This window comes from Oncorhynchus nerka, linkage group LG1 (genome assembly GCF_034236695.1).
Source record: "Oncorhynchus nerka isolate Pitt River linkage group LG1, Oner_Uvic_2.0, whole genome shotgun sequence".
Lineage (NCBI taxonomy): Eukaryota > Metazoa > Chordata > Actinopteri > Salmoniformes > Salmonidae > Oncorhynchus > Oncorhynchus nerka.
The window spans coordinates 48,686,813-48,707,154 of NC_088396.1; the positions used below are offsets into that span (position 1 = coordinate 48,686,813).

The window sequence follows — 20,342 nt, forward strand, 5'->3', positions numbered from 1 at the left end:
GCTCTAACCACTAGGCTGACACACAGAGGCCCAAAACCAATACCCCTCCCCCATAACTGCATCTCTTCTCCCACCCTGGATGAAGTTAGCCAGTCAGGTTATTACATTATACACACACACACACACACACACACACACACAGGGTCAACTTACAATCGTGTTGAAGTCCTGATCCCTGGGAGGAGTGTTGTGTCTTACCTTCTGAGCCCAGGATGAAGTGGTGGATGTCTGGCCCAGTGGACATGCGTGGCCCCTGGCAGCTCTTCTCTATCACCCCTCGAGGGGTCACCGCCTTTATGTGGATCACCTGGACATACGACAAACAAGATGGCAGCTCAAGTCACTTAGCTTGACTTTAAAACCCACAGCAGAGAGGAGTGATGAAATAGCCAGGTTAAAACAAGCGCCATTTCGGTTGCCGAGTTCATATTCAAGGCTAAATTCTGTCAATCATTGGCAGAGCTTAAACAAAAGAAGCAGGCTCCTTCGTCACAGCAAATCCAAATAGAATGGTTCCCATACATTAGCATGACGCAAGTCTGTTTTGATGGGCGCACCTGCAACTTCCAGTTACAACCTTTTGTCCATTTACAAATCGCCCAGTAAGATCAGAGTTAGTCACAGAGAGGGAACGTACCAGGTCCTCAATGTTACCATATACGTTCTTCTTCATGCCCGATGCTCTAGTAGCCACCCAGCCGCCCAGCGAAGTGAACTCCATGGAGTCTGGCTCATGCCCCGTACAGTAGCCACTCTCATTGAGCTGGGGAGAGGGAGAGTGACAAAGAAACACTCATCAGTATCCATAGGAGCAGAGTTTAGACCTACGTCGTCTAAAAATCTGGGTTTTCCCCCAAACTAAGTCCTGGCACTCCCACGGGTGCACGTTTTGGGTTTCTGCCCTTGCACTACACAGCTGATTCAAATAACCAACCCATCCTCATCAAGCTTTGATTATTTGAGTCAGCCATGTTGTGCTAGGGCAAAAACCAAAACGTGCACCCAACTCCTGGTGTAAACCACTAAAACCACAACAATTTTAAATATGAAACCAAATCACAATCAAATTCCTCTTCCACCACTGGATTCAATGATGGGCTTGTTAAGGGGCTTTTATGTTCAAATAATGGGCTTTATGACATTTTTTAATTTTTTTACAACAGCCTAAAATGAACCACAAAATAAGTGGAGGAGAAGAAAAAATGAAAGGGGGGAGTAAAAAGATGTCAGATGTGGCCTGGGCCCCTGGTCTCGGCGCCGGGCCCCAGCAGCATGCAGGCATGGCCTACTCTAATGGCTCCCGTCTACCAGGTGACGTGAGGAGTCAGGCCGTGCATTCATGACACTGCTCTCCCGACAGGCAGCTTTTAATGCAGAGCCATCTGCTCCGTCAAAATGGCCACTCTATATGCAAAGGTGGAGCCAGTTTGAGACACAGAGCACGCATTCCTTCACGTCAAACACAGCCTCCTTCAAAATTAGCTTGATGGTGCCATCTGCTCATCGCCCGAGCCTCAAGCTCTAACGTAGTTACCTCTTCTCCTATTCAGACCTGCCTAGCATAGGATCTCTGCACTCTCTGGAAACCATTAACCCAGGGTGGAACGGCATGGCAGGCTACAGGTGAAAGATCCTGTAGAAGACAGCTTATACTTGGGGCGGCAGGGTAGCCTAGTGGTTAGAGCGTTGGACAAATTCAAATCCCCGAGCTGACAAGGTACAAATCTGTCGTTCTGCCCCTGAACAAGGCAGTTAAACCGTCATTGAAAATAAGAATTTGTTCTTAACTGACTTGCCTAGTTAAATAAAAGGTAAAATAAAAAAGTAAAATACTTACCCATCTTAGCAACAATGAGCCCTTGCATGGGATATCATTCAGCATGAAATGGCTTAGTATGTATGAGGGCAAGGCACTTAGTATGTAGTATGTATGAGGGCAAGGCACTTAGTATGTAGTATGTATGAGGGCAAGGCACTTAGTATGTAGTATGTATGAGGGCAAGGCACTTAGTATGTAGTATGTATGAGGGCAAGGCACTTAGTATGTAGTATGTATGAGGGCAAGGCACTTAGTATGTAGTATGTATGAGGGCAAGGCACTTAGTATGTAGTATGTATGAGGGCAAGGCACTTAGTATGTAGTATGTATGAGGGCAAGGCACTTAGTATGTAGTATGTATGAGGGCAAGGCACTTAGTATGTAGTATGTATGAGGGCAAGGCACTTAGTATGTAGTATGTATGAGGGCAAGGCACTTAGTATGTAGTATGTATGAGGGCAAGGCACTTAGTATGTAGTATGTATGAGGGCAAGGCACTTAGTATGTAGTATGTATGAGGGCAAGGCACTTAGTATGTAGTATGTATGAGGGCAAGGCACTTAGTATGTAGTATGTATGAGGGCAAGGCACTTAGTATGTAGTATGTATGAGGGCAAGGCACTTAGTATGTAGTATGTATGAGGGCAAGGCACTTAGTATGTAGTATGTAGTATGTAGTATGTATGAGGGCAATCTCTTACTAATCTCTCCAGACCCTGACCGATGATGCCAGCTTCAATGTGGGCGACTAAATTCTGCTCGTCGAGCCACAATATGCGGTTCTGTAGATAAAAACAAAGACAAAACTAATGAGCTCAAAACATTTCACTGCTTACATCATTTAGACCACGGTTCCCCAACTGGTGGTTTTATGGATTTGTTTTATTGTTGTACATAAAATACTATAAAAAAACACCTGGAGATCAGCTCCAAGTGATTTTAATTTGAGAAATCTGTTCCCAAGTATTCCACGCATAATAGAGAGACAGGTGATCATATACAAATGTAAGCAAGGTTTTAAATTATTATGTTTTAGTCAAATATTATATCTATTTGGGATTCTTGCAGTGAATTCGCAGTCAAATTATTTGTAATTATGTTCCGGCTCCCCGATCCCGCGGCTGAATCTAGTTGATGATCCCTGGTTTAGACCACTAGGACAAAAACACAATGCCTTGAGTTTAGCCCTGATGAAAAGCATGCTGTGTCGGATACATCCCATACAGGTTAGAGGGAGAGGATTTTAATGATTGGAGTAGTAGTGTTGACAGCATATCCAAGGATGTTCTCTAAAACTGCCTTCACCAAATGAATTACATCAAATACATTCCAGTCTTAATTCTAGAACCCCCAAAAAAGGCCAGTATGCAGCCTTTTATAATGACTGTGAGAAAAAGCCTGATGCTATGGTGACCACAATATCTATCAACGAGAAAGGTAATAACAACCAAGCTCGTGTTTGGGGAGGGGGGGTATTTCAGTAGCACTTGTGAGATACGAACATGTGGCTGTCGTTACTAGAAGACTGGGCCGTGGGGAGGACACAGTGTTAGTCAGATTCCAAAAGGTTAACCTCTCCAGTCACCTCCGGAACAGCTTGAGCCATCATTCATTCTCCAGAGGTAATAAAGTGTCTCCTGCGGTCATACACAGTCTTTCATGTGACTCCCTCAGACCCGCTATGCCCTGTGACCCAGCGCACTGGTATTTACGTCACCTCCTCAGTGACTGCTGGACTAGCAATGACCAGACCGCCAATATATCACCTGGGTAGACAGCTGTCCAACAGTTCTATGATACAGTACTGATACTAAATGCTGTTTCCGATTGGGTTTCCTTCCCTCACAGTATTTTTCTCTGAGGAAAAAGTTTAGCAAATTTATGATTCTCCGAAAGTAAGATAAAGAGAGTGAAACAGCTGGACGTCTGAATAAGCTTTGACGTGGATATAGGAGCGTCCTCCGTGCTGACCGACCCCAATCTTTCCTGTCGTGAGAGCGTCCTCCGTGCTGACCGACCCCCATCTATCCTGTTGTGAGAGCGTCCTCCGTGCTGACCCACCCCCATCTATCCTGTTGTGAGAGCGTCCTCCGTGCTGACCCACCCCTATCTTTTGTCGTGAGAGCGTCCTCCGTGCTGACCGACCCCCATCTATCCTGTTGTGAGAGCGTCCTCCGTGCTGACCGACCCCCATCTATCCTGTTGTGAGAGCGTCCTCCGTGCTGACCGACCCCCATCTATCCTGCTGTGAGAGCGTCCTCCGTGCTGACCGACCCCCATCTATCCTGCTGTGAGAGCGTCCTCCGTGCTGACCGACCCCCATCTATCCTGCTGTGAGAGCGTCCTCCGTGCTGACCGACAACCATCTATCCTGTTGTGAGAGCGTCCTCCGTGCTGACCGACCCCCATCTATCCTGCCGTGAGAGCGACCCCCCATCTATCCTGTCGTGAGAGCGTCCTCCGTGCTGACCGACAACCATCTATCCTGTCGTGAGAGCGTCCTCCGTGCTGACCGGCCCCCATCTATCCTGTCGTGAGAGCGTCCTCCGTGCTGACCGACCCCCATCTATCCTGCTGTGAGAGTGTCCTCCGTGCTGACCGACCCCAATCTATCCTGTTGTGAGAGCGTCCTCCGTGCTGACCGACCCCAATCTATCCTGCTGTGAGAGCGTCCTCCGTGCTGACCGACCCCCATCTATCCTGCTGTGAGAGCGTCCTCCGTGCTGACCGACCCCAATCTATCCTGTTGTGAGAGCGTCCTCCGTGCTGACCGACCCCAATCTATCCTGCTGTGAGAGCGTCCTCCGTGCTGACCGACCCCATCGATCCTGCTGTGAGAGCGTCCTCCGTGCTGACCGACCCCATCGATCCTGCTGTGAGAGCGTCCTCCGTGCTGACCGACCCCATCTATCCTGCTGTGAGAGCGTCCTCCGTGCTGACCGAGCGTCCTCCGTGCTGATCCCGACCCCCATCTATCCTGTCGTGAGAGCGTCCTCCGTGCTGACCGACCCCATCTATCCTGTCGTGAGAGCGTCCTCCGTGCTGACCGACCCCCATCTATCCTGTCGTGAGAGCGTCCTCCGTGCTGACCGACCCCCATCTATCCTGTCGTGAGAGCGTCCTCCGTGCTGACCGACCCCCATCTATCCTGTCGTGAGAGCGTCCTCCGTGCTGACCGACCCCCATCTATCCTGTCGTGAGAGCGTCCTCCGTGCTGACCGACCCCCCCATCTATCCTGTCGTGAGAGCGTCCTCCGTGCTGACCGACCCCCATCTATCCTGTCGTGAGAGCGTCCTCCGTGCTGACCGACCCCAATCTATCCTGTTGTGAGAGCGTCCTCCGTGCTGACCGACCCCCATCTATCCTGCTGTGAGAGCGTCCTCCGTGCTGACTGACCCCCATCTATCCTGCTGTGAGAGCGTCCTCCGTGCTGACCGACCCCAATCTATCCTGTTGTGAGAGCGTCCTCCGTGCTGACCGACCCCAATCTATCCTGCTGTGAGAGCGTCCTCCGTGCTGACCGACCCCCATCGATCCTGCTGTGAGAGCGTCCTCCGTGCTGACCGACCCATCGATCCTGCTGTGAGAGCGTCCTCCGTGCTGACCGACCCCCATCTATCCTGCTGTGAGAGCGTCCTCCGTGCTGACCGACCCCCATCTATCCTGCTGTGAGAGCGTCCTCCGTGCTGACCGACCCCCATCTATCCTGCTGTGAGAGCGTCCTCCGTGCTGACCGACCCCCATCTATCCTGCTGTGAGAGCGTCCTCCGTGCTGACCGACCCCCATCTATCCTGCTGTGAGAGCGTCCTCCGTGCTGACCGACCCCCATCTATCCTGTTGTGAGAGCGTCCTCCGTGCTGACCGACCCCCATCTATCCTGTCGTGAGAGCGTCAGACATTCACAGAGAAAAAAAAAGCTCTAATGTCGCAAAAGAAATGGCCTGTAACACTTGGCTTTCTATTGTCCATACAGAGAGTATATATAGCCAGCTGATCTTGTGCAAGACATTATACGGTCTGTAAAACTAAGATGCATAATTAACATGCAAGGTTTTACTCTAAATACAAAAAAAACCTGCTCTTACCATGACAGACTGACCAGGTTGAAAGCTATGATCCCTTAATGACGTTACTTGTTCAATCCACTTCAAATCAGTGTAGATGAAGGGGAGGAGACAGGTTAAGGAGGATTTATAAGCCTTCAGACAATAGAGAATGTGTTCCATTCAGAGGGTGAATGGACAAGACAAAACATTGAAGTGCCTTTGAACAGGGTATGGTAGTAAATGCCAGGCGCACTAGTCTGTGGCAAGAACTGCAACGCTGCTGGATTTTTCCACGCTCAACAGTTTCCCTGTGTGTATCAAGAATGATCCACCACCCAAAGGACTTCCAGCCAACTTGACACAACTATGGGAATCATTGGAGTCAAAAATGGGCCAGCATCCCTGTGGAACACTTGACACATTGCCCTGACAAATTGAGGCTGTTCTGAGGGGGAAAAGGGTACACAGTGTATACTTGGTACTATAGAAACAGTAAAGTTGTGTTGAGACAAGATGCTTTGTGGAGCAGATCCTTGTATAGTATAAAAGCATTGTTTACAGATCTACGACGTGTGACTCTCAGAGTGGATCTAATGTGTACTGTCTCCAAGTCGGTTCATTCCCCACCATCTGGGAAGTATCCAGAGAGACGATGCAACGGGTCTCCTCCGGGGGGCACTCTAGAGCACTGGTCCCTCCTGGATGGGGGACAGGAGACTAGAGGGGTTAGGACCTCTCCCTGACCACATCACCAGGGGAAAGCTCTGGGTCCTAGCAGCAGGCTATAACCAGCACTTCCCCTGGTCAGGCCACAAGGAAAAAACAGGGCATACCATTCTAATCAGAAATATATTGTAAAGTTTGTAAAAACATAAATAAAAACATTATAATATTGGGTTTGCAACAGTGAAAGACTCACCGCCGTACGGTATCAGACAAACATTGTGCTTGCACGCCAGCTCCACAATTTTCACCACATCGTTGTGGCAGTCTGCGGAGGCAAAGGATACAGAACAATATCTTGGATGGACATTTTATCCCGTGTCATTTTCTAAACACACAGCTATATGTTAGTGTTACATCGATAACAAGAGCAGCAACGGCACAGAGTCTGATAAATCAAATTCCAGCCATCAGTCAAAACAACATTTGCATGATAAAAAGGTGTCAGCCATAACTGCAGCGAACCAATCTGCCATGATTCATGACGACAGGGTGATGGGCCTGGTGTACTGGGTGTCCAACGCCCTCCCCCTGACGCTTCTTATTAAGCCACCTCTCATACATATCAATATCCCTACGCCTCGGCAGAGATTAACCCTTCAAATAAAAACCTGAGCCTGGATGATGGGAAGCAATGTATTGTGGGAGGGAGGGAGGGGGGTGGAAACGTGAGTTGATGTAAAACTCACTTGGCCACACCACCATGTCTGGAATGCGCTCAAATTTCTTCCCTTCTCTGAGAGCAAAGATTTCATGTAAGCAATGACCTGTTAACACAAAGTAATTACAAAATATATATACTACAACAAAAGCAATTCTGATTGTATGATCAGTATAATTAGTGCGATGTTCATAATACTGCTGTGTTCCTATGTACCGCATGTGTAAGAATAAAGATGGCATCACACACTGTCTGTATGAGACCCAGTCCCCTGCAGGACCGGAGCATTCCCAGCATGCCTCACCGTGGGCACGGAACACCCTGTCCTCCGCCTCATTGGAGAATGGGATGCCTGTGGCCTTCAGGTTCTCTACGAATGCCTCGTTCAGTCTGGGCGGCGGCACAACGCTGGCATTCAGGACTGGCTGGGACAAAGACATGGGAGGAGGAGCCATTAACTGGTCGCTGGCTGCCGTCATTGGAATTCACACCAACAGGAGACATGAGGGTTGAAAACCAACGGCACTTACTGTCGCAGGGCTTTTATGCTTCACACTGGCACCAAAGGTATTTTCAAACCAGTCCTGCAATCTGGGCAGGGTCATCCCACTTAGCCTATACCTGCAATGAACCAAAAACACACAGGCTTAAAAGAAAGCTTTACCCAAATCATAAACACATCCCCTCTGACCTAGGTGTTACGCTGGGAACTGCTGAAATACATACGGTCTGTTATGGGTATGGAGTCAGTGTGTGGTTGTTTGAGCTTAGAGGTTATTAGGTGAGCCTAGTGACCACACTGTCCCTGTGGCGCCAGCCCAGGCCAGACGCTGTATAATTGAACCGCTGGCACAGTAGAGGCCAACACACCAGGGAACTGTAGTCTGTCTTTGTCCAGCAGACCATTAAAACACACTCCTTAATGAAAAGAGGAGAATTCTCATTCACTTTCATTTCTTCCATCTCTCAAACCACACATGAGAAAGCACAGAACAGGAAATGTCATTGATACAACTTCTAGTAAAGACTAACAGAGGAACCATTTGCTACTCAGCACCCTGTAAAAAATCACATCACGTCGCTTGGCTTTTATGTCTGACAGGCTTTCTGTTCCGAAACCCATACGTCACCATCTCTGCCTCTTATCATACAGGACAAAGATAAAAGGTTCAGAACAGAAGATGTTGTGCCAAAGAAAACAGATCCACTCTGCAGCCAGTGTGGATTCAAGTCATACCCTCGTTATCAGAGAGAGTGGAGAGACAATAGGTTAGGCTTCTTTAAGATTCAAACTAATCACTTCCTATATCAGCACTCAACATATTTCCAACAATTGTTCCCATGGCAACTGTTAGCAGAAACAAAACAAAAGCACCAACCCCTAGTCAATGGTAAGAAGAAACATTCCATGAAAGGTAATAAGGGCAGTTTCAAACAGTTGATAATCCCACTCATTGATCTGATGTCTGGGGACTAAATCAAAACAAGATAAGCGGAGTACCGATACCAGCCACTAGGTGGCACTAGTACCCCACTCTGAATGAGGCTGGAGAGGAGTGGGAGGTTTTCAAATCAAAAGTCTATTGATCATGTACACCAGGGTTTTCCCGAAACTCGATCCTGGCCCTTTTGTTTATTGCCCTAGCACTACACAGCTGATTCAAATCATCAAAGCTTGATGATGAGTTGGTTATTCAAGTCAGCTGTGTTATGCGAGGGCAAAAACACACAAAAATGCATCCATGAGGGGGCACCAGGACAGAGTTTGTGGAAACCCACAGTTGGCACACACAGTTCACCAGGATTTATAGCGGGTGCAGTGAAACGCTTATGTTACTGACTCCTAACAATGCAGTAAAATGTCAAAACGAGTACGCCAATAATCAACTATTTAAATACATTAAAAATCAAGAAATATCGGGAACCAGTTTTAGGTGGTAGCCTGTGCAAAGGAGTGAACAATTAAGATTGAGAATTCTATCAAAACATGTGAATAGATTATTTAGCCTACAGATCGTCTGAGACAATCCAGATTTTCTTCCGTGAGAGTAAAACAACAGTTGAAAATGTTTGCCTGTAAATTCTGCTTGACCCTTCTTCTTAAAGAGGAATTTGGAGTCACTGTACCCCCAGCCATTCCACTTCATAATCTCCTGCCTGGGAGAGAACAAGAAACAGTTGGTCAATTTAGTTAATGTTAGCAGTAGAAGCTAATACAGTAATAACGCTGTCAGAGACGACACAGGTCAAATGTCAAGGGACCAAGACAATACAAGGAAGCACTTTTAAAAGACCATGGACTTGCACCCTCATACTTGACATCCTGTTGCACAGTAGGCTAGTATTTGGATTAGTGGTCTATTTGCAAATGGGGTGTTGTAGTTCCCTTGTTTTGCCATCCGTTTTTCAAAAAAAATGGGCTTTCCACGTCGTGGCTCTCCCGTTATTCAAAAATGGGCTTTCCACGTCGTGGCTCTCCCGTTATTCAAAAATGGGCTTTCCACGTCGTGGCTCTCCCGTTATTCAAAAATGGGCTTTCCACGTCGTGGCTCTCCCGTTATTCAAAAATGGGCTTTCCACGTCGTGGCTCTCCCGTTATTCAAAAATGGGCTTTCCACGTCGTGGCTCTCCCGTTATTCAAAATGGGCTTTCTACGTCGTGGCTCTCCCGTTATTCAAAAATGGGCTTTCCACGTCGTGGCTCTCCCGTTATTCAAAAATGGGCTTTCCACGTCGTGGCTCTCCCGTTATTAAAAAAATGGGCTTTCCATGTCGCGGCTCTCCCGTTATTCAAAATGGGCTTTCTACGTCGTGGCTCTCCCGTTATTAAAAAATGGTCTTTCCACGTCGTGGCTCTCCGTTATTCAAAATGGGCTTTCCACATCTTGGCTCTTCTTAGTGTATTGGCAGTATGGGAAGCTCCAGTCACACCTGGTCTCAGAGGTGGTCGTTCCCCTGTGGACTACACACAGCCAACTACAAAAGCCTGTAGGCACAGTAACAAATGGGGAAGAAAACCTGTTACCTTCAAACAGCATGAACAGCAGTCATTAGACAGAAAGTGGCTTAGATCTCATTCCAAGGGGGAGCAGCATGATGAATAACCACAGATGATGATCATTAGGAGAAAAGGCCAACGAAGGTTGGGTATATCCTCCTAAAAGTGTTCCAAATAAATACCATTTGTCGGCTTAGCATTATGCTAAATCAGGTTAGAGGATTCAAGAAACATGTTTGAACACTGCACTGAAAGTATCAGGAAGAATTTTAGTATCTCCATATATCTACTGAATAATAAAACTGACAGTTTAGTAAATGTGTTTCTTCGTCTGTGTTAAATCACTACGCTCATCCCAAGGGAATGCTTTTCAGATATTCCTCGCCAGAGGAAACGGGCCACTACGGCAGCCGGCCAGAGGAAACAGGCCACTACGGCAGCCGGCCAGAGGAAACAGGCCACTACGGCAGCCGGCCAGAGGAAACAGGCCACTACGGCAGCCGGCCAGAGGAAACAGGCCACTACGGCAGCCGGCCAGAGGAAACAGGCCACTACGGCAGCCGGCCAGAGGAAACAGGCCACTACCCCTAGGAGGGATCCATACCTTAAGTTGGTACACATGGTTGAGAAAAACCCATGAGGAATGCCTGCCAAACAGGCAGCCAGTGTAATTTATGAGGAGCCTGGGAAATATGAGTGAGTGAGTGAGTGAGTGAGTGAGTGAGTGAGACATACTCTCAATGCCAGTCTATCACAGCCTGTCATCTCAACGGACCATGACACAACTCTGATGTCCTGTCACAACCTCAACAAGCAGAAGAATACAACTGCCCAGAGATTAATGAATTTATTGTATAATTAAATGGAAGCAACGGCTGGCCTCAAAGAGCTGGAGGAATCTTTTGAAGCTACGTTAACAAATATTACACTGCATGACGATGACCAGACCATTAGGCTAGTAATTAGCTACTAGATCAGCACCTTGTTCAAAAGGTAGCCTTGTTTTGTGGCTGCAATCAAGTTATTACAACATAATGAGTCAATAGGTCAAGAAGTTACACTGTTGATTTTACAAACTCTGAATTGTAACTAAAAAAATATATATAAAAAATTAAGAAGGTTAAAATGCCATTTGAAACGATGGGTGCAAATGTATAGGTTGTTTATGAAGTAGGTCAAATCCAGACTGACATTCCAGCAAGACCAGGACCAGTTAGCCCAGCTTTGTAGCAGGAAACATTCCTACTCTCCAGTGATAAGCGCAATTCTAGAAAATGTGGGCAATGAGGGTAAATTCATTTTTTAATTAATTTTTTTATTTCACCTTTATTTAACCAGGTAGGCAAGTTGAGAACAAGTTCTCATTTACACTTGCGACCTGGCCAAGATAAAGCAAAACAGTTCGACAGATACAACGACACAGAATTACACATGGAGTAAAACAAACATACAGTCAATAATACAGTATAAACAAGTCTATATACAATGTGAGCAAATGAGGTGAGAAGGGAGGTAAAGGCAAAAAAGGCCATGGTGGCAAAGTAAATACAATATAGCAAGTAAAACACTGGAATGGTAGTTTTGCAATGGAAGAATGTGCAAAGTAGAAATAAAAATAATGGGGTGCAAAGGAGCAAAATAAATAAATTAATTAAATACAGTTGGGAAAGAGGTAGTTGTTTGGGCTAAATTATAGGTGGGCTATGTACAGGTGCAGTAATCTGTAAGATGCTCTGACAGTTGGTGCTTAAAGCTAGTGAGGGAGATAAGTGTTTCCAGTTTCAGAGATTTTTGCAGTTCGTTCCAGTCATTGGCAGCAGAGAACTGGAAGGAGAGGCGGCCAAAGAAAGAATTGGTTTTGGGGGTGACTAGAGAGATATACCTGCTGGAGCGTGTGCTACAGGTGGGAGATGCTATGGTGACCAGCGAGCTGAGATAAGGGGGGACTTTACCTAGCAGGGTCTTGTAGATGACATGGAGCCAGTGGGTTTGGCGACGAGTATGAAGCGAGGGCCAGCCAACGAGAGCGTACAGGTCGCAATGGTGGGTAGTATATGGGGCTTTGGTGACAAAACGGATTGCACTGTGATAGACTGCATCCAATTTGTTGAGTAGGGTATTGGAGGCTATTTTGTAAATGACATCGCCAAAGTCGAGGATTGGTAGGATGGTCAGTTTTACAAGGGTATGTTTGGCAGCATGAGTGAAGGATGCTTTGTTGCGAAATAAGAAGCCAATTTTAGATTTAACATTGGATTGGAGATGTTTGATATGGGTCTGGAAGGAGAGTTTACAGTCTAACCAGACACCTAAGTATTTGTAGTTGTCCACGTATTCTAAGTCAGAGCCGTCCAGAGTAGTGATGTTGGACAGGCGGGTAGGTGCAGGTAGCGATCGGTTGAAGAGCATGCATTTAGTTTTACTTGTATTTAAGAGCAATTGGAGGCCACGGAAGGAGAGTTGTATGGCATTGAAGCTTGCCTGGAGGGTTGTTGACACAGTGTCCAAAGAATGAGGGTAAATTCATGAAGGTAACATTTATGCATACAGATAAGAATACAAGTTGTACTCAACATTCTTTTTACATTTGGAAATGGGGGTGGGCTCTTACTGGAGAATTTGGCATAGACTGCTTTATAATTTATTGTCATAATTTTAAAAAAATTGGTCACTCGTCAGCACAAAATGACCATACATTTGGCAATAGAGAGAGACCAACAAACCAGCAGAAATCTGGCTTCCAGGTTAAACCAAACTCATCACGCCAGAAAGGTAGCATTGGGGCAATTCCACAGTAACAGAGTGATGCTGAGACTCAGATTTTTCACTTTAAAAAAAAAAAAAAAAAAGCTGCAATATGCAGAAATCACTCAAGCCATTTCCTGGTTGCTAAAATTGGAATAGTTCGCCTAATTTCAGTTTGTGACAAAACAAGCCATATATAGTGTAGAGAATCACTGTACCTGCTAAACCACTGTGAAACATCTTTTCAATAACCAAAAACATTGTATTTTCAACTGTTGTACAAAACCGAAAGACAAAAACTAAAATGATAGAATGGGAATTAGCGCATATACAATCGATCAAAATTGTCTTTACATTTGAGTCATTTAGCTGATGCACTTATCCAGAGGGACTTACAGTAGTGAGTGCATACATTTTCATATTTGTTTGTCCTTGGTCCCTTGTAGGAATCAAACCCACAACCCTGGCTTTGCAAGTGCCATGCTCTACCAACTGAGCCACACGGGGACTTGCTTTCTTAGACTTGCTTTCAATCTATAACTTACATTTTAATTTTAATGTAATCCTTGTGCATACAGTTGTATGGTTTGTTTAACTTTGCAATAATTGTTTTTTGTTTGACACATTTGAAACTGAAAAATCTGAGTCTCAGCATCACTCTGTTACCATGGAATTGGCCATAGCCTAACTGACCAACAGGTTATTTATTTAACCTTTATTTAACTAGGCAAGTCAGTTAAATTTACAATGACGGCCTAACCCGGGCCAAACCCTAACGACGCTGGGCCAATAGCGCGCCGCCCTATAGGACTCCCAATCAAGGCCAGTTGTGATACAGCCTAGAAATCGAACCAGGGTCTGTAGTGACGCCTCTAGCACTGAGATTGCAGTGCCTTAGACCGCTGCTCCACTCATTTAAAATAAGCCTCAGCACTTCTGCTTCTCAAAAAAAAAAAACATTCTATATTAATATCAAACATTTCCCAACTGCACAATGAAGACCCTCGCCCATACCCGGGCTCGAACCAGGGACCCTCTGCACACATCAACAACAGTCACCCACGAAGCATCATTACCCATCGCTCCACAAAACATTTCCAACTGCACAATGAAGAGCCAAACATAATACATAAATAAATCATGAACATTCCTGTGGTAGAACGATGGTAACACTTCCTCACACAGGCCACGTCACAGTTGAATGCAGGATAATGGATTGTTCAGTGTTACAAGGGTGAGTGGTTCATGCAATACTCTACGTAATGCAAATATGGAAGGGTGGTCTAAGGCATATCTGACACTAGCTGTCACAGGGTGGTAGGTAGTCTAGCGGTTGGAGCGTTAGGCCTGTACATGAAAGGTCGCTGGTTCGAATACCCGAGCTGATAAGGTGACAATTGCCCTTGAGCAAGGCACTTAACCCTGATTTTATTTTTATGTCACTACAGCACGATTGTGAAAGCTTTAACATTCAACTCGTCTCATTACGAACTGATTGTCAGACCACCACAGGTCTTGGCCAAATCAGATCCAAGTTTAAAGTTAACTGCTCAACTTTATCCCATTTCTGAATCTGGAAAAACATTCACCTCCAGATAAAAATGTGATACGATAATATAATGAAGAATATAAAAAAAAGATTACCATTATAATGATGCCTTCTATTCAATAATGTATAGTAGCTAGCTAGCTTGTTCTGTTCATGTCACAAACAGAGTTGACATTTTCCTAGTCGTTGTTCAGAATATTGTCAGCATTCAAAACGTCACCCGTAGTTTTAATCAAGCTATAGCTAACAATATACACGCATAATGGAATAGGCTACCTTGAAATAGTCACAAATGTTGGCAAGCTGATCTTGTGGTTTTACATAAACTTCAGCTGCCCACTGTCACGAGCGGCTCGTGTGGGTCTTGCCGATTAAACTCAAATCCTAGATTTACGATGGAGTTGAGCGACGACTAGTGGTGTCAGACTGGAGCTCCGAGGTCAGATACAATTAGTGTTTATCATAACCTACTAATTCCAGCACCTAAAAGAATAGCCCGCAATTAAACAGAACACTTGTGTGTAATTCCAGTCTATTCTTTGGGTTCTGAAATCAGAAGTTTTGTTTTATACAAAAAAGAAAAGCATTTTATGTGGTGTAGGAGCTCCAGTCCGCCCACACTAGTCGCCGCTCAACTCCATCGTAAATCTAGGAGTTTAGTCGGCTAGTGTGGGTCATATAACGCTGGCAAGCTATGACAAATTTGGTACAATCCTAGTGTAGGATTGACCTGAACTTTAATTTCAACAGGGTGAGAGATCAAAACATTACTGAAACACATTTTAAATAAGTAGCCTAGCTAACTACAATGAAAAAGATTAGCGTAGAATATAGAATACAGTCCCGCCGCACCCACTTCAATGAATGAACACGTTGTGTAAGGACCACTACCGCACATTCTGCTGGCTCATTTTAGCTAAATTAAAGCAGAGATGTCTAAATAATATGTCAATGGAGATCTCAGTTTGTAAGACACCAATGATGTGTTTTTAAATGACCAGATAGCATGCCAGGATGGATAGCCCTCATATTCAGCCACTTCTACCCTATTACCACCGTCAATTCCTACCTCTTTCTCCGCACCGTCCCTTTATTTTCTTCCGTTGAACCAGTCGCATCAATTTTGCATTCTTTTGCGATAATTCCCGAGTTACCGTGCTCATGTTTATGTAAATGAGCTGCAATTCTGCTTAATCTTTGCTGTGCAATTCGTTGCCTGTCGGAGCTATTGTTGTTTGACGCCATACTGCTTCCGTGTTTTTTGTGCACGGAAAGGCAGCTGTCACAGCGATAATAGGATATGAGCTAAATTGTAATCAAATCCACTCATGCTTTGCATTTAATTTGTGTTTTCAATACATATTACAATGTTGCAAAATTGGTTACATTATCGCATATCTTTGCTGTTACTTTAATTGAATTGCTGGTAGTCCATAGAGCACGTTTCCCCAACTGGCGGCCCGCGGGCCGAATTTGCGCGGGTGGTTTTATTTGGCCCCAACACATTTTCAGAAAAAAAAAAATAATAATAAAAAAAAAAATATTTTTTAAAATTATATATATCTTTTATTGTTGTACATAAAATACTGTAAAAACACCCGGAGATCAGCTCCAAGTGATTTTAATTTGAGAAATCTGTTCCCAAGTATTCCACGCATAATAGAGAGACAGGTGATCATATACAAATGTAAGCAAGGTTTTAAATTATTATGTTTTAGTCAAATATATCTATTTGGGATTCTTGCAGTGAATTCGTAGTCAAATTAGTTGTAATTATGTTCAGGTCCCCAGACCATCAGCTCAAGAAATTTAAAAAAAAAAATAGTCCCGCAGCTGAATCTAGTTGATGAGAGTTATAAGTCACTGGAAAAGCTTATATTAGACAAATATTTTTACAAGGCACAATGTGTGATTTACTGCTGTTCAATTGTCATTCCAAAAATTATATTGATTCTTGGAAGAATATAAATGAATGAGTTTTCCCTTATCATCACTCCGTAACAAGTTTTGTGGCATAGGACTAGTTTACATAGCAGGAAAAATATGTCATGATGCTAAAATGTGTGCATGTGTCTTTAAAAATATGGTCTGGAACTTTGGTGACTACTAGGGTTATGGTCCAAACACTTAAAAGACACACCCTCGTCCACTTACCCTCGCCTTATGCCCTTGGGGGGAATCCCTGTTGCCATCTTGGCGGGTGGCCCAAATGATTAGCCAAAGCAAGGGAAATGTGCAACAGTAAGCCCCTCAGCCCTCGTTTTTAGTCGGCTTTGCGAGTGTACAATAATGTCATCCCCGGGGCCTGAAACTCCCTATAATTCAATTCGCGAAATTGTACATCCTCTAAGTCAGTGAAAACTTAAAAACAACATCAATGGAGTTGTCAACATACAAGTGTAAGTAAAAACGAATGCAAATAAGCTAGACATTTTGCTACTATGTACAAATTTAATGTTTTTGTTTGGTTTGGATCTTTTGGAAATTGTAGAAATAAAATATTTTCCTTCAGAAGTTCCAGCTAGGCAGGCCAACGGTAGTTAGCTAATTAATTTGCTAGCTATCATACAGTAGGTGTATATTAATAATTTATATAATATAAGTAGACCTGCAACCATAATTGACTGTAGCTACCGGTGGCTGCAAACCCAATCATCGCGGGATGAAAGAGTGATGAATTTCCGGCCAAGAGTGGTCGATTTAAAAATTCTTCCTTCCTCCCTTGCCCTGCAAGTGAATACTCGTCAGACGTCATGACACGTCATCAGAAGTGTCCACTTAATTTTATGGCTGAGGGGATGGGGTCTGTCTTAAGTGTTTGGACCGCAGGCCGTAGTATTTTTTAAATCCTCCCGCTTTGAACCGGACGTATCAATGTGTAGTTCATACATGTGTAATCTATGAGCATATGTACTGTTTTACCTCAATTATCCATGAAATCCCTAGTTTGAAAGTTACTTTTCTTTCTGGTAGCTATGTTGTGCCTTTTCCCCCATGCCCCTTAGCAATTCGAGTTCTAAGCCAATGAGCTTCAGCCCCTCGCCATTTGAGTGACCGCTAGCAAGACGCGCACACACAGCAGAGTAATGACGTGGAGCACATATCTACACATGTGACTCAGTACGCAATTTTCGGGGATCACATTTGGCTGGTGAGCGCTAACAAGTATACAAAAGTTCCAGAGAATCTCTAAATTAGACTAACAAGTTTTGTGCCCTTTATAGAATCAGTGATGTGATGCACTTTTAGTTTTTATATGTAATTATCTGCCTTTTTTTTGTGTGAAAAGTTTGCTTTGAAAGAACCGTTGATTCATACTGCTTGGACAGACAGCCTACACTGCAGAATAGCAACGTTTCATCCTAACTTCCTATTGGCTGTCATATACATCTCTGAAATAGTTTATTAGATTTATATTTGCAACACTCTAGCAATGAATGATACAACAGATAATTAGGCATAACTTCCATTCACAGGATACAATGTCAATACACAACAGAAAATAATCCTTAAAAAAAATATTTGACCTCAATGTTTATGGGTTCATTAATATGTGGTAGGAGCCGTACATTATGATCCAGGTCACTGGAAAAGAGGTTTGAACATTTAAACTGCTCTTGTTTAACTTTCTCACCTCCATGAGTCACATGACAAAGTGAACATGAGGGATGACTGGAGTCTGGAGTTTCCATATGGCTCGCTGGGTCACTCTATAGAAAGTGATGCAACAATCTACCACGTCTTTCTGCTACTCCCTTTTTCAGTCATTTTAGACATTTCACTCTGATACCAACAGACCAAAGTGAGTCTTTTAATTATAAGCAAATACATTCACAAGTAGGTGAAAACTCACGAGGCATGTCATTGTCAAAAGAAAGTTTATTCTAAGAACATATTTAGTGACAAGGAGTTTCCCTATTGAAGTCTGCAAGTGGCCATGTTGTGGAATAATGCTCCCGCTCTCCAGATGGTAGATTTATTTCCCTCAGGCCCAGAGCATTAACTCCCAAAATAAAGTTCTGTAATGCACTGACTGCAAACAATTAGAGTCAAAGTGTATCACAGAACTTTACTTGGACAGCCACAGTGCCAACCCTTTTCACTACTCCACCTGCAACATAAGAGAATGAAATGTAAGTTTCCTATTGATGTGCTGGGTTGATAAACACTTTGAATTAACACTGTAGTGTGGAAAATGTAATTATGGAGGTTGGGATGACTTTTCTGAACACAATATTGAAACCTAAAAGTTAAACTCCACCATGATTTGAGATGAAACTGAAATCAACCACAGCTGAGTACTTTACAAAAAGTGTATTATGTGGAACTTTAACTAATTCTCTGGGCTTATTAAAACACAGAGAGGAGTGAATGGAAAGACTGCTGTTGGAAACTTGGATTGATTCTCACACTCTGACACCAACCCACCCCCACCACCACACCAAATGATGAAATCATACAATATCACACAGTAAGAGGCAATATACATTTTCGTTCATAAGGTGTTTACTTCGCAGTTCAACCTTGACTATCTTCAAGGTAGTAAAGGCAACAATTAGAGCACTCCATATGTGGAACAGATGACGTGCCTAAAAGGGTTCCAAATTTGAAATCATGAATTTGTTCATGTTGAATCGTTCACTCCAAGGGTAAGACGCCCACGTTCATTACGCTGTTTAACCTACTTGTTGGGAGTTTTTCCCCACAAGCCACAGATTGACTTTCACAATGAAAATATAGTCTACCTATACAACAAGGCAAATATTCAACATATTCCACTTCAGATTACAGTAACAAATACATGTATATTCAATACAGTTTGGAGAGTTACTTGTTGTCATGAAGTTGCAAAGTACAAAATCAAACAGTGAATTAAAATATGTTGGAATTCTATTAGCAGATGTGAAATGCCATAGCATAGCTTAATATTCTAAATGTGAACATTATAATGAGAAGCTAAAGAAATGCACCTGATCATACCGTACCTGGTAGAAACGGGAGCTCTTAAAGGGGAACAGCTGCGATCAAGCACGAGGGCAAACCGATAATAAAATGCAAAAAAAAAAACAGTGGCCTATCTACAACGGTTGCAGGACTAACTATCAAAGCAAGCAAGAGTTTTTCCACTTCCTAATTTCGCGGTTGACGTCCCTCTTTGGAGCCTCCAATACAGTGTTCGTATTGGTGCATTCACGCCGTTTTGACCTCTTATTCTATTCTTTCAGCCCTGTGCAGTTCAGTCTGTAGCTGGAAGAATGTCGACGTGGAGCTGCCAAACGTGAACGCGTATTCGTGGGCGCGCTTGAGGAAAAAAAAACCCGTATAATTGCAGATAGTGGAACAGTGAAGTAAGTGTACGGTGTTGTAGGTAAGGTTGCTAGAGGTAGTGAGGCTCTTTACAGATAAATTGTTGGAGCTCGTCGTATGACCACCCCATTAAATAATGATGGACTGTCGTTTCTCTTTGCTTATTTGAGCTGTTCTTGCCATAATATGGTCTTGGTCTTTTACCAAATAGGGCTATCTTCTGTATACCTCCCCTACCTTGTCACAACACAACTGATTGGCTCAAACGCATTAAGGAAAGAAATTCCACAAATTAACTTAACAAGGCACACCTGTTAATTGAAACGTATTCCAGGTAACTACCTCATCAAAACAAATGTATTTATAAAGCCGTTGTTACACCAGCTGATATCTCAAAGTGCTGTACAGAAACCCAGCCTAAAACCCCAAACAGCAAGCAATGCAGGTGTAGAAGCACAGTGGCTAGGAAAAACTCCCTAGAAAGACCAGAACC

General features: G+C 44.0%; 1 protein-coding gene and 1 long non-coding RNA gene across 8 annotated transcripts in view; both read right to left on the reverse strand.

Moving 5' to 3' along the window:
* The window catches only part of LOC115117467 (alkyldihydroxyacetonephosphate synthase, peroxisomal-like), a 39,764-nt gene extending 23,940 nt beyond the window's left edge, over positions 1-15,824 (reverse strand). For 4 of the 7 annotated variants that reach the window (XM_065019465.1, XM_065019461.1, XM_065019462.1 and 1 more), the window contains exons 1-9: positions 15,612-15,819; positions 7,782-7,872; positions 7,556-7,676; positions 7,280-7,357; positions 6,787-6,858; positions 6,495-6,565; positions 2,521-2,601; positions 638-763; positions 199-307 (exon numbers count right to left, since the gene is read on the reverse strand). In XM_065019465.1, coding sequence (XP_064875537.1) covers positions 199-307; positions 638-763; positions 2,521-2,601; positions 6,495-6,565; positions 6,787-6,858; positions 7,280-7,357; positions 7,556-7,676; positions 7,782-7,872; positions 15,612-15,787 — 925 coding nt within the window. In that variant the 5' untranslated portion in view covers positions 15,788-15,819. Of the gene's footprint in view, positions 1-198; positions 308-637; positions 764-2,520; positions 2,602-6,494; positions 6,566-6,786; positions 6,859-7,279; positions 7,358-7,555; positions 7,677-7,781; positions 7,873-9,309; positions 9,409-15,611 lie in introns of all 7 variants that reach the window. The other 3 variants (XM_065019469.1, XM_065019459.1, XM_065019474.1) reach the window with 2 other exon arrangements.
* Positions 15,825-18,403: 2,579 nt separating this feature from the next.
* LOC115117471 (uncharacterized) lies at positions 18,404-20,096 on the reverse strand. The gene is made up of 2 exons (XR_003861698.2): positions 19,528-20,096; positions 18,404-18,653 (listed from the first exon to the last, which is right to left on the reverse strand). It is a non-coding gene; the product is annotated as an uncharacterized LOC115117471 (long non-coding RNA).
* Positions 20,097-20,342: the final 246 nt, after the last annotated feature.